Source organism: Rhincodon typus, chromosome 6, assembly GCF_021869965.1.
Source record: "Rhincodon typus isolate 14 chromosome 6, sRhiTyp1.1, whole genome shotgun sequence".
In the NCBI taxonomy this organism is placed as follows: Eukaryota; Metazoa; Chordata; class Chondrichthyes; order Orectolobiformes; family Rhincodontidae; genus Rhincodon; species Rhincodon typus.
Genome location: NC_063337.1, coordinates 81,807,441 through 81,820,303, shown reverse-complemented (window position 1 = coordinate 81,820,303; position 12,863 = coordinate 81,807,441). Strand labels below are relative to the sequence as shown.

Here is a 12,863-nt window from a genome sequence, read left to right as displayed (position 1 = left end):
CAGAGGAGCAGGAAGGCTGACGTTTCAGGCCTAGACCCTTCTTCAGACCCTTCTAGGCCCGAAACGTCAGCCTTCCTGCTCCTCTGATGCTGCTTGGCCTGCTGTGTTCATTCAGCTGTACACCTTGTTATCTCTATTATTGATTAAATACATTATTTTACCTATTTTGGAATTGCCATGTACACTGTGATTTTCTGGAACATTACACAAACATGTTTTCATTTGTGCTCAGAATATCTTATCTGTGTAAGAATTAGGCTACAAGGGTTAAATAACAGTTAATTGATTTCTGCGCTCACTATAAGCAGAAATTCTGGCAAACATAGTACATTACAACTGTCTATGTCAACAGAACACCCCAGAAAGGCCACAGGAGTCAGAGGGATTGGGATACAGGGAGATAGACAGATATTGACAAGAAATGGAACAAACACTACCAGGTTAGAATAAGGTTAAACAATCCCTGATTGGATGAATAAGATATTTATCTGGAATGAAAGTATACATTGTTTGTAATGTTTGTATGGACTATAATTGGAATTCTACAATAAGATGTCTACATGTCTGAAATGATACAAAAGTACTGAAGTTTTCTGTATTCCCCAGAATTTATTCTAGCTAGTCTAGAGTATAGTCTCCCTGCATTCAGCTGAAAAAATATTCTTAAACCTATACGCAAACTCTTGTCATCAATCGCTAGAAGTAACACAGCATCTGTAACAAGACACATTCAAGTTTTCTCACAAAGGGTGAATACTCTTACGACCAGGTTAGGAGAGGAAAATGCGTCTTCACCTTTTAACTCTCTCCCGGTCTGTCACAACAATATTTTTTATTTCTTTAAAAATGCAACTGTATCCCACATCAAATAAAGATGTAAGTAATTAGATCTAAATGAAGTAGCCAATTGCAGGATTTTCTTGACTGAAGGAAAGAAGAATTTTATAACTGACTAACCTTGAGATAAAAGAGTATAGACAGAAGGAATAAAAGTAATGTCTTTAAAAATCTTGAAATTAATAGATTTTTAACCTGTGATCACAAATATTTAATTGTTGACTGGTAATCTCAGCAGGTGTGAAGTTTATAGGTATCCTTGAGTTCTGACGAGTGAATAATGGTTTCCTCAATTTGCTGTTCATTGGGCATTGTTTTTGAGATGCTGTGAGAGTCAGGCAATGAGATTATCTTCTAATTCTTGCGTACAAATTCATTTTCTTTCTTTTTGCTCTGTTGCACAAAAGCAGCTCCTGAAATATTGTTCATTGTGTATTCCTGAGTTTGCCTTCTTTGTCTTTCCAAGATGGCTACCTGTCAGGCATGGTTTTCCTCTCCTAATATGTGAAATCATCACATACATGTGAATTAAAACAAGAGATGCAAAATTCTTGATGTTAACACAATTGTCTGGTTTCAATGTCTTTAGATAAAAGTAGAATTTGATTTATTCCAACTGGGTCTCAATAGCTCTCCTTACTCTGTGGTCAGGATCACTATAACTATTTTAGGTCCACATTTCTTACCTATTTAACATTGTTTTAATTCATTAAAAGTTTTAAGTGTAACATTGAGATGGTGGATGTTAAAATTTGATGGCCCATGTTTACCATAGTTGTAACAGTTCTAACTTGCACTCTAAGGATACACAGAAGTAAAGTAATGTAAGTATGAATACTACCGTCCCAATATTCTCCCTGAAATGTATAATTTAACACACTGAGATAGTTGCCAAGAGATAGCTACCCTTCAGATAAAGCATTGGTAATGCCCCCACAGTTCTCACTGTCCATGGTAAAGCCATAAATGGTTCAGAAAATTCACAATTTTCCCATAAGTCAGGCAATGCACCATGTTAACTCTTCCCAGGGTTCAGACACACCACAGTGCTAATGCTCCACACAGTTCAAAGCACATTTCCACATTAAAAAAACTCATAAGTTTGGAAAATATATAGCTTTGATTTTGGTGGTCATAACAAGCAGTGACAATATTATTTTCTCAGTTTTGACCATACTTGTCAGATATGTATGTTCAGGTTAAAGGCAAGTCCTTGGCTTAGTGTCTATTGATGTCTCATGCTGAGCTGTTTTTCACAGTTTTTGGCAGTGACAGTTTGCTGATTTGAGACCTACCTTCTCCTAGGAAGCTAAGTGACCCCCAAGGTCCTTGGTGGATCCATAGACATTAAACTGGGAACTACTTCCTCCCTTGAGAGGCAATATGTGTGCAAAAATATCACTGCTTTTTCATATATATTCTTATTGTGCTTGTACATACATTCAAGTTTAGCAAGTATATCACATGAACCTGTTGCACAGCCGATTTACTCAGTCACAAGGTGGGCAGTAGGAGTCTAAACTTGGCTGGAATTGAATCACTTAGATCAATCCAATGAGTGAACAACACGTTTAGCTCTGTTTGTAAATCTACTGAGGATATGCAACTGATTTACTCAGGAACACTGAAGAATAGTTTTTGTAGTCAAACCTCCTATGTTAATATTGTAATCTGCTAAAATATTCAATGTACAGAGATTATTTCTTGGTGTAATATCAAGGAAATCAAATCTATACAAAATGTTGATTCTGGATCTGTTTTAACGCTCCAATTAGGGGTTAGTTAGCTCAGTTAGCTGGACAGCTGGTTTGTCATGCAGAGTAATATCAACTGCAGGGATTCAATTCTTGCACTGGCTGAGGTTACCATGAAGAACTCTCCTCCTCAACGTTTCTCCTTGCCTCATGGGTGGTGATCCTTTTCTTAAACCACTGCCAGCCATTTCTCTCTAATGAGAAAGTCGGACTATGGTACCTTTACTTTCTCCCACTTAATATACTTGTACTAATTCACAGGCAAAGAGTTTGCTTTCTCTTGCTTTTGACTGTTCTGCTCTTACATATTTGTCATCTGTTCACATTCTTATTATCACAATATTTTATGCGGAATGAGACTTTCACAACTCTTCAACGCCATCTCTCTGATGTCTAAACTTTTCTTGTTGAACAACTCCTCCCTGTATATAAACATAAATTTATCCAACAGCTGTATCATGACCCCATATTTAGGAATACATTCTCTCAAATTAACAGATGCATTCCCTGGTGTGCAAGTCTTGTCTGATTGATAACTTGTAATTTAAACTGCCATTGCAAAATTTTAAGTTATTCTACGGTCTAAACTGTAAACTATGATTGATCAATTTAACAGATAATAAGTCAGGAATTTTGACTAAATTTTACTTTATTTGCTTGTAGGTGAAGCTGTTGAAGAAGCCACAAGAAGTTCAAATCCTTAGAAATGGCACTATTTCAAAAAATAGCAGACTCGTTCTCAGTTAACAAATCCACCCGTTCAGGTTTGTAAGTTTTGATATTCTTGATTCTACGTATGCATGTATAAACCAGTTTATTCATAGATCTAATGTAACTATGTGAGGCTAAACATATTTTTTGCCATAGTCCCCTAGTTAATGTCAGCAGGGCTGTCATTGCATAAATATGTAATGTCACAAAACAACTAGGTGATAGAACAAAGAAGTTATTATTTAATGGATAATGCAAGCAGTGATGCACCGATAATCTTATCTGCCATCTCTTCGGGTATTCTTATTATTCCCAGGCCACAATTATGTTGGGATAGAACTAACACAATTGCCCCTATTGTAGTGAGGTATATTTTAAAATTAAACCAAAATAAAATCTACCTCTTTTACTCCTGTTTTTCTAACTTTTGTGAAATCCTTTGTCCACTGGCACATTGTTACAGAACCTTGGTAGAGCAATCACAAAATGATCAAATAGATTCCAATAATTACATTTCCTGTCTGATGATATCCCCATCCAAAATTTCTCCCTTTCAGTACCTGGAACTTTCTTTGTATTTGGAGACAATGATCAAGACTCGAAAGGAGTCAATTATGTTTGCTTTAAGAATTGTAACAGAGAAAGATATTGTTACTTTATCATTGGACAAGTTAAAATGGCACCTTTGATAATCACTGGTAGGAACATTTATTTTGAATTCAAAACAATTCATCCTCAAAAATAAAGGAGAAAACATTTCTGTAGCTTACCTGTTTATGTACATTTTATTCCCTGCATTAATCTTTCCAGAATTGGTGACTGTTGTTGACATGTTTAAAGAGAAACCACCTCAGGTGATGCACTTCTTCAAAGACTCTTTGCATTGTACTTAAAATTGAAACAAATATAATCAAACTGAAAACAAAAATTGACTTGGGTATCATTTAATCTGTGATCTGCAATTCAAAGATTTAGAAGTTATGATGAAGGTAAAGTCAACATAGTCCCAGCTTTCGTAAGAGAGTGATGAAAGGCGTTGGTTTAACCTAAGGGTCACCACACCTTATGTGAGGGGGGAGGCTGAGATGCACTATGGGATCTCATGGAAGCCCCAGTGCTAGTAGTCCTTGGGAATCACCAAGCAGTGTGATCTTCCAATGGACATTTACTCAGCTCTCCAGTATCCTCTGAAAGTTTCTCTGATTCTGAGTAAGAGTCAAAGCTCTTTGGATAGTTCTGGATGGTTACCCAGAAAATGCTGGAAAGTAAAAATCCTGCTCTACCTCCTGAACAATTATACAAATAGCGCCCCCAATGGTTCATACTGATTCCACCTCTTCCCCACCACCACCACCATCTATCCTTTCCTGATGCTCTGACTAACCCCTGATCAGACCCCATGAATACCCCCTACGCATCCTTTCTCCCCCTGACCTATCTAATCACTCTCCCACCAACCACCCTCTCCACATATCACTTTATCCAGCTGACACCATGCCACCTGTCACCTTACCCCCTTATTCGCATTACCCCCTTCACCCACCCTTCCCCTTACCTAAATACCCATTCTAACCCCTCACCCAACCTACCCCCTTTCTCACTTAGATTATCCATCCAAAATCTGATCCCATGTATTCCCTCATCTGCCTTAACCCCTCACCTCTTAAAGTTGCCCACAGTGTCCCCCTTACTCACTTACATCACTAATCCTACCCTCTTACCCACCCTCTCCCCTCACCAACCCTACATCCCAACCCAACTTGCCCATTGCCTCATGAATTTACTCAGTCTGCCCCATGATACATTCATATTCTCATTGTACCTCTTCAAGAAAACCTTTGGGACATTTAAAATGACCAGGGTGTGACAGCTAGTGTTGTAAAAAAGGAATGGGGCTTATGTTCATCCTCTCCCTATGAAGAAACAGCTTCATTTCAGGTTCACTCAGGAATTTCTGGAGAAGAAAGGACCAGAAATGTGGAACTCATGTAGCTGAGAAAAGCAGGAAACAAGTGGCAATCTGATGGTTCTTGCCACTGGTCGAAGATTTGGGCCATTGATTTTGTAAAGGATGCAGTCCAGATTTGCTGGAATGATACCAAGTGCTGAACAGATTAAGTTTTGAAAATGGATTACCCAGATTATTCAGTTGGAAATACAAGACGAAGGGATGATTCAACTGAAATGCTTAGAATGATAAGGATTTGCTAGGACGGAACGAAATTATTTCATGTGGTAGGAGAATTCTAAAGAAGACATAAGCCTTAACATTAGAGCTGGACCACTCAAGAGTGAAGTTAGAAAGCATATACAAAGAGAAGCATCTACTGTACAATCAGGTATTCTCTCCTAGTATAAAGGAAAGGTTTGGAGACCCTGTGAACTGACAATTTCAAAACTAGGTTTGCTAGATTTCTGCTAGGAAAATATATTAATGGTTATGGAACAAAAGCAGGGAGATGGAGTTAAGAGACAGATCAAACAGGATGTAAATGGAGGTCAGAACAGATAGCTCCTGTCCTTATATTTTACTGAGAGTGGAGAGATTGTAAAGTAGAAGAGGAAAAGGACAGAAATAAAAGTAGTTTCCTGTAAAAAAGGACCAAGATGGGATGCACCTGATGAGTTGAATGACGTTTTCCATTTCTACATTGTTACTTACTGATTGATTTTCTGCTTTCATCCGTGATATTGTTTTTACCATAGTTGTTTATAGATCATAAAATTTCAATTTCAGATGAAGACAGGGATCAGGTTATTCGGGAAACAAAGAAGAGGACTCGCTTAATAAAGGATGGTGACTGGATTAAAAGCAAACCATCAGATGAATCACAGTAAGTGTTAAACCACATTCTTAAAAGAAGAATGTGGAACAATCGTCCCTTTGACTTTTCAAATGTGCTGCATTCAATTTATTAATTTGCTTGAAATGAACTTTAATAAGTGGTTGTTCTAACCAGGTGAGCAGTGGTGAATCAGTTAATCTCTTTCCAACTCTCTTTGTTTGGTCATGATATTGATTTAAGTTCTTTTTAGCAAGAGGCTATACCTCTCTCCAATCAAAATGTAATTAATTAGACATTGCTTTAGCAGCTAAGGAGCAAATCATCTACGAAATCCTGCTCACTTCCTTGCTGAAGATTCCAGTCTATATTTATCAGTTTTTCCACAGTTCTGTGTTTGTTTGCAATGTCCATTTCACCCTCAATGTAATAACTAATTACTGTATCCTGACATCTGCCGGACCCTGATACCGGCCAGGGAAAATTTTGTTTAATTTCATCCTTTACAACGCATTTCTTTAATTTCTCTCACAAGTCTAACTAAACACCTCAATTTCCATCGTTTTGACAGCTACATTAAAATGACTGTTGACATAGTTGGACTCATAATCACTTCTAACCTCAGGTGGATCCTCTACTTGTCAGTTGCTAATGCTTTGAAAATAGTCTGTCATTTGCTGACTGACCATTCCATGGCAAGCACCAACCTTCTTTCCTCCATCCTCAATGTTGTGGTGAGGGTATATTTTATTTTGAGTTCTGTAGACATACATATTTAATTTAAAAAATTGTTCTTTATTAACAGGCATATGGCAACTGATGTCAACTATGGAAAATCTGCACTAGGCCGAGCTAAATCCAGTGAAGGCCTGAACAGGTAAAAATATTCTTCTATATTGAATTTAGTTCTGCCTTGCACATCTTACATAAGGGTAAAAGGACACATCATAGAAACATAGAAGATAGGAGCAGGAGTAGGTCATTTGTATCATTGATAGCCACAGGTGAGGTTCCAGAAGACCAGCAGTTGGGTAATGTTGTGCCACAATTTAAGAAAAATGGTATGGAAAGGCAAGGAAACCATAGACCAGCGAGACTGACATTGGTAGTGGGAATCCTGAGGGACAGAATTTACATGTGTTTGGAAAGGCAAGGACTGATTAGGGATAGTCAACATGGCTTTGTACGTTGGAAATCATGTTTCAATAACTTGATTGAGTTTTTTGAAGAAGTAATGAAGAGAATTGATGAGGGCAGAGCAGTGGATGTGATCTATATGGACTTCAGTAAGGCGATTTACAAGGTTCCTCATGGTAGACAGGTTAGTAAGATTAGATCACACGGAATACAGGGAGAACTATTTGGATACAGAACTGGCTGAAAGATATGAGACAGAGGGTGGTGGTGGATGGTTGCTATTCAGACCACAGGCCTGTGACCAATGGTGTGCCACAAGGATCAATACTCGTCCACTGTTTTTTGTCATTTAATCAATGATTTGGATGTGAACATGGGAGGCATGGCTAGTAAGTTTGCAGATGACACTAAAATTGGAAGTCTAATGGACAGCGAAGAAGGTTACCTCAGAATACAACGGGATCCTGATCAGATGGGTCAATGGGCCGAGGAGTGGCAGATGGAGTTAAATGTAGATAAATGTGAGGTGCTGCATTTTGGAAAGGCAAATCAGGGCAGGACTTTATACACTTAATGGCAGGTGGGAAGTGTAGCTGAACAAAGAGACCTTGGAGTGCAGATTCATAATTTCTTGAAAGTGGAGTTGCAGGTAGATAGGATAGTGAAGAAAATGTCTGGTATGCTTGCCTTTATTGGTCGGTGCATTGAGTATAGGAGTTGGGAGGTCATGCTCTGGCTGTACAGGTTATTGGTTCAGCCACTTTTGGAGTACTGTGTGCTATTCTGGTCTTTCTTCTAGAGGAAGGATGTTGTGTAAATTGAAAGGGTTCAGTAAAGATTTATGAGGATGTTGCCAGGATTGGAGGTCTTGAGCTATACTATAGGGAGAGGCTGAATAGCCTGGGGCTATTTTCCCTGGATTGTTGGAGGCTGAGGGGTGACCTTACACGTTTATAAAATGATGAGAAGCATAGATCGGGTAAATAGGCAAGATATTTTCACAAGGGTGGGAGTGTCCAAAACTAGAAGGCACAGGTTTGAGCTAAGGGAGAAAGATATAAAAGGGGCCCAAGGGGCAATTTTTTCACATAGAGGGTGGTGCGTGTATGGATGAGCTGCCAGAGAAAGTGGTGGAGGTTGGTATGATTACAACATTTATAAGGCATTTATTTGGGTCTATGAATATGAAGGGTTTAAAGGGATATGGGCCAAATGCTGGCAATGGGACTAGATTTATATAGGATATCTGGTCGGCATGGATGAGTTGGACTGAAGAGTCCGTGCTGTATATCTCTATGACTCTATTTGACGCCTTGAACCTGGTGTACCGTTCAACATGACCATGAAACATAGGTATGCTTGCTTAAAGCATCTGTTTGCCTAACTTCACCATGCTGTCTTGGTTATGTTGAGTGATGCAATACAAAGAAATAGTGCTTTTATTTAACTCCATACAAGATAAAAATAATTTATATATTAAACAAGAATAAATTGTTTTTTTATTTGAGAAATGTAAATTTACGTCTTCAATAAATTCCAGAAAACACTGAAGGAAGTGTCCTTTAACAAAAAAATGACTTTAATCCATTGTGCTCTTTTCCGTATTTGGCATGCTGACAGTAAAACACACAACATTGCAAAAGATTATATTCACTATACTACATACAAAGCACACTGATCTCAATTAATTTGAATAGCTGTATCTCTTAAATCATTAGTCTGATCATGCACTTTTAAAATTTCGCATTCTTTTTTGAGTTAATGCCTTTTAGCTTAGGTTGGTGGCATGACGTACATTGGTTGTATCATATTTCTACTAACATTTTCTGAGCTTGCCTTGTTTGTCCTGTTTACACAGTGATTCAAGTAAGATGAGTGGTTTGAAGTCAACAACAAAAGCCGATACCATAGATGGACGAAAAAGGTATGAATTTATTAAAAGATTTTTCAAGAATCAAATAATATATTGCTGTGTTTTCTATGTCAAATCATGTGTAAATAATGAACAACAAAGAATTTAATTTAAAAGCCAGGGCTATTGTCTTATGAACTCACTTTGTCAAGTTGAATGAGTTTCAACAGATTGCCGCACAGAATTCCAAAATGCGTCATTGTGGTATTGACAAATGGAACAAATCCAAGCTTTTCTACTGAAACAATGACGCCACTGGGTTAAAGGTCAAACAACATTAATGCTGACTTCATAAGAGGTCTGAGTCCAGAATATCACATCCTCCATCCATTTGGAGTGAACAATGCAGAAATTGATCCGACAATGTTGTTAGGTTAACACATTGATAAATGTCACATTTCTGAATTTTGCAGCAAGTAGCACACAGGAATTTCCTAGAACTTAAGTTACAACGCTCATATTGTTTCTTAAGTGTTGGATATACATTCTGACATAACAGCATGAAAATAATTGTACAAGAGCGTGTTTTAACATGATTTAGAATAAAGAAGATCCGCTTTGCAGTGAAAGTCTAATCATATTTCCAGTTGACAACATTCATACTAATAATTTCAATGTGTGGTTCTAGGAGCAAAGGAATTGTGTATGTTTTGCAACATTATCAACAGGAGAAAGTTAGTATGTTTATGTACCTGATCTACACCAACCCTACAATGATCCCAAGTCCAAGCCAACAAATGACATTGTAGAAACAATTGGGTAGATGAAATCCATTTGTCAATAATCTTTTATTGTGTAATAAATCTAATTTGAAATTCAGCTGTCTAAAGAAGACATTGGTAGATGTCCTGGAGTAAATACTATCCATCAAAACCATTAAACCCAAGCAAATTAAAAAACAGGAATCAACTTACGCGAGACAAAAAGTGAAACAAAAGTTTTTATTTATAAAATTGTGAGAAGGTGGTAATATTTAACTCTTTAAATATGCCACATTTCATATTAAACTGCCCAGAAAACTTTGGCAAGTAGTGAACAATATTTCTCCACAATACAATCTAACAACATTGAGAAGAAGAAAAATCTTTTTTTTGCAAAAAACATATTATCATGTATAAACTTTTAAAACAGGATTGAATTATTCTTCAAAAAGAAAGATAAGAAAGCAGTGTGAAGAATGATCCAAATATCTTGGTTGTTTGACCAAGGCCTTGTCAATCTAAAAGTTCAGTGAATGGCATCCAATAATTTCGTATGAAGTCTTGAGTTAAGTGTACGTATAGACATGAATAAATTATTGTACTGAGATGTGAATTTGGAGTCCAATGTCGTGATGATTAGAACTGATGTTCCGAAAGAATAAAAAAAGCAATTGAACAGGACTTTTTCTAGCTTAGTACCCACTACATACATGATTGTTCTGCTAACTTTTAAACATATTTCCCCTTTACAATATGGAGATAGTTGAAATAAAAACAATTCAACACATTGTATTTCTGTGACTGGGATCACTGGGCTAAACCACACATCTGGATAATGGTTGTTATGAGATTTAACTTCTTTCAGTGAATACAGTGAAATGATTGTTCTACAATTAGCGTTGAGATTTTTTTTTATTTATATGATTTTCAGTGATATTTTCAATGGAAAGAATGGTACAATAAAAACATTAAGTACTGTGTTAGTGATGTTTTATCAAAAGCTTAATTCATTCCATCAAATGTGACAGGGATATTTTCTTTAAATGCATTTTAAGGCAGAATTGTTTTCTTTATCAGCAGCACTTGGGTAATTAATGCTGGCCGTAAAGTTATTCTCAACCGATACAGATCTGAAGAATTCCTGGACAGGTAGAAAAGCTGGTGGTATCAAGAAAAGTCTCTGGCCACTAACCACTTGAGTGGCAGTAATAAACGTGAATTCCGGAATTGATCCTAGATTTCCCAATCAACTTGAATCAGCATAATTTCACTGGATGATTGCTTGCAAATCAGATTTCCTTCTGAATTCCTAAACATTTAATGAAGAAAACCAGTTCCTAGCCGTACCTTCAATTGATGCTTGCTTGTTGATTTTTGTCATTGCTTTTCAGGCCCTTTCCTTCTGTTCAAAGACTATGTAACAGGCGTAATTGATGCCTTTTCAAATGAATTGAATATTATTAATTATAAAATCTTAGAAAAATTTGTATCATGAATATCTTTTGATTGCAGCACTTCAATTGTGAACGTTTGATCTCCTTTTTTAATGGTTAGAATAGGGCTCAGATGACCAAATGTTTAGGTGAAAATGGATAAAGCAGTCTAAATGCCCAGTTAAAGTAGATAAACCAGGTCATTAACCAGAAGAGCTGGAATCTGCATTACTATCCAGCCTATGACATGGTCTGAACCATTTCTTTCTTGAAACCCTCCCCCACCAATAATTAGAATCTGAGATCTCAAGGAATGTATGGAGAAGGTAGGTATTTGGAGTTCAGTTGCAGACCAACCATGAGGAACCTGGCTCAAGAGGCTAAATGATCTATTTATGTGCCTATGTTAAGATGTTTCTGGAACTACTCCTCAACCTCACCCATTAAAGAATTGAAGCTGCCTTGGTGGACATTCCAAACTTGCGTCTGATTGAGGCCTTCCACTGATCAATTAGCGCCCACTTAAGGGCTTCATCCCAGAGTCACTGGGTTTAATCCAGTGGTTTGTGAGCCTGTCACCATGTGGTAGGCCTGATAAGTGAAACTGGGAGGGTCACTAGTCACATTGAGTGGGAGTGATTTCTCAATCAAAGAGAACAATTGCTTGATCAAGAGACTGGACTTCAGGAAGCTAGTGCCTCTGTGATTCTGGTACCTCAAAAGGTGACCTTCAGGCAACAGTAGCAGCTTCCTCAGTGGTTTTGCTCAGCGCAGGAGCTACCGGCCTCTGATTGGCTAACAGCTCTTGCTGGGTAGGACCCTAGGTTTTGATTTCAGGGGAAGGATCACTGTGGTCTTATCGTTGCCTGATTGGTGTGACCTTTGGTGGGCCTTCCTTAATACAAGGTAGCCTGAATGTGTCACTGATTCTCCAGTTGACAGGAGAGACCCCTGAAGTCTCAAAAGGATTTAGCCCGAATGCATGAGATAAAAAGACAGATGAAGAGCTACACCTGATATGATAACCTATCTGACATGTCAGATGCTTCTAAGTTTTCAAAGCTTTTAGCACTTTGGATTTTTGTTTTCTTAGTTTCATTGTTCCAAGCTGCAATGGTAAACACCTGGTGAATTAATATACTAACAATGGAATCTTCTTTTGTATAGGGATACGAGTAGCACTACTGATCTCAGCAAAACACACTGGGCTTCAACTTTGGACAGACCTACAAGGTAAGATCACGACAACTGTAACAATAGCGCTCATAGAAAAATGAGGGTACATTCCCAATCCATGGGTTGTATCTACCCTACAGCAGTTAACTGAATCAGTAGTGAAAGATTTGACATTGGTTATGGTCAGTGGCAGATGTGGATTATATTGAAATAAAAGTCAAGGTTTCAGTTTACAGGAGTTAGGTAATCAGTCACAACACTTATGGTATCCACTGGGAAATATGAAAGGTTTATTCTCTGTCCACACCACTTTTGGGACTTTGTTCTTGTTTGACAGAATAAATAATTCCTCAAAAACAAAAGTAAATCAAATTAAATTTTGCTATTGTAGATTTAGCATGAAGCTGTAGGGAAGCGTT

General features: G+C 37.5%; 1 protein-coding gene across 7 annotated transcripts in view; it reads left to right on the top strand.

Moving 5' to 3' along the window:
• The window catches only part of scel (sciellin), a 64,078-nt gene that overhangs the window by 14,056 nt on the left and 37,159 nt on the right, over positions 1-12,863 (top strand). For all 7 annotated transcript variants that reach the window (XM_048598266.1, XM_048598264.1, XM_048598265.1 and 4 more), the window contains exons 2-6: positions 3,255-3,355; positions 6,040-6,136; positions 6,891-6,962; positions 9,081-9,146; positions 12,436-12,501. In XM_048598266.1, the coding sequence (XP_048454223.1) occupies positions 3,298-3,355; positions 6,040-6,136; positions 6,891-6,962; positions 9,081-9,146; positions 12,436-12,501 (359 nt within the window). In that variant the 5' untranslated portion in view covers positions 3,255-3,297. The remainder of the gene's footprint in view (positions 1-3,254; positions 3,356-6,039; positions 6,137-6,890; positions 6,963-9,080; positions 9,147-12,435; positions 12,502-12,863) is intronic.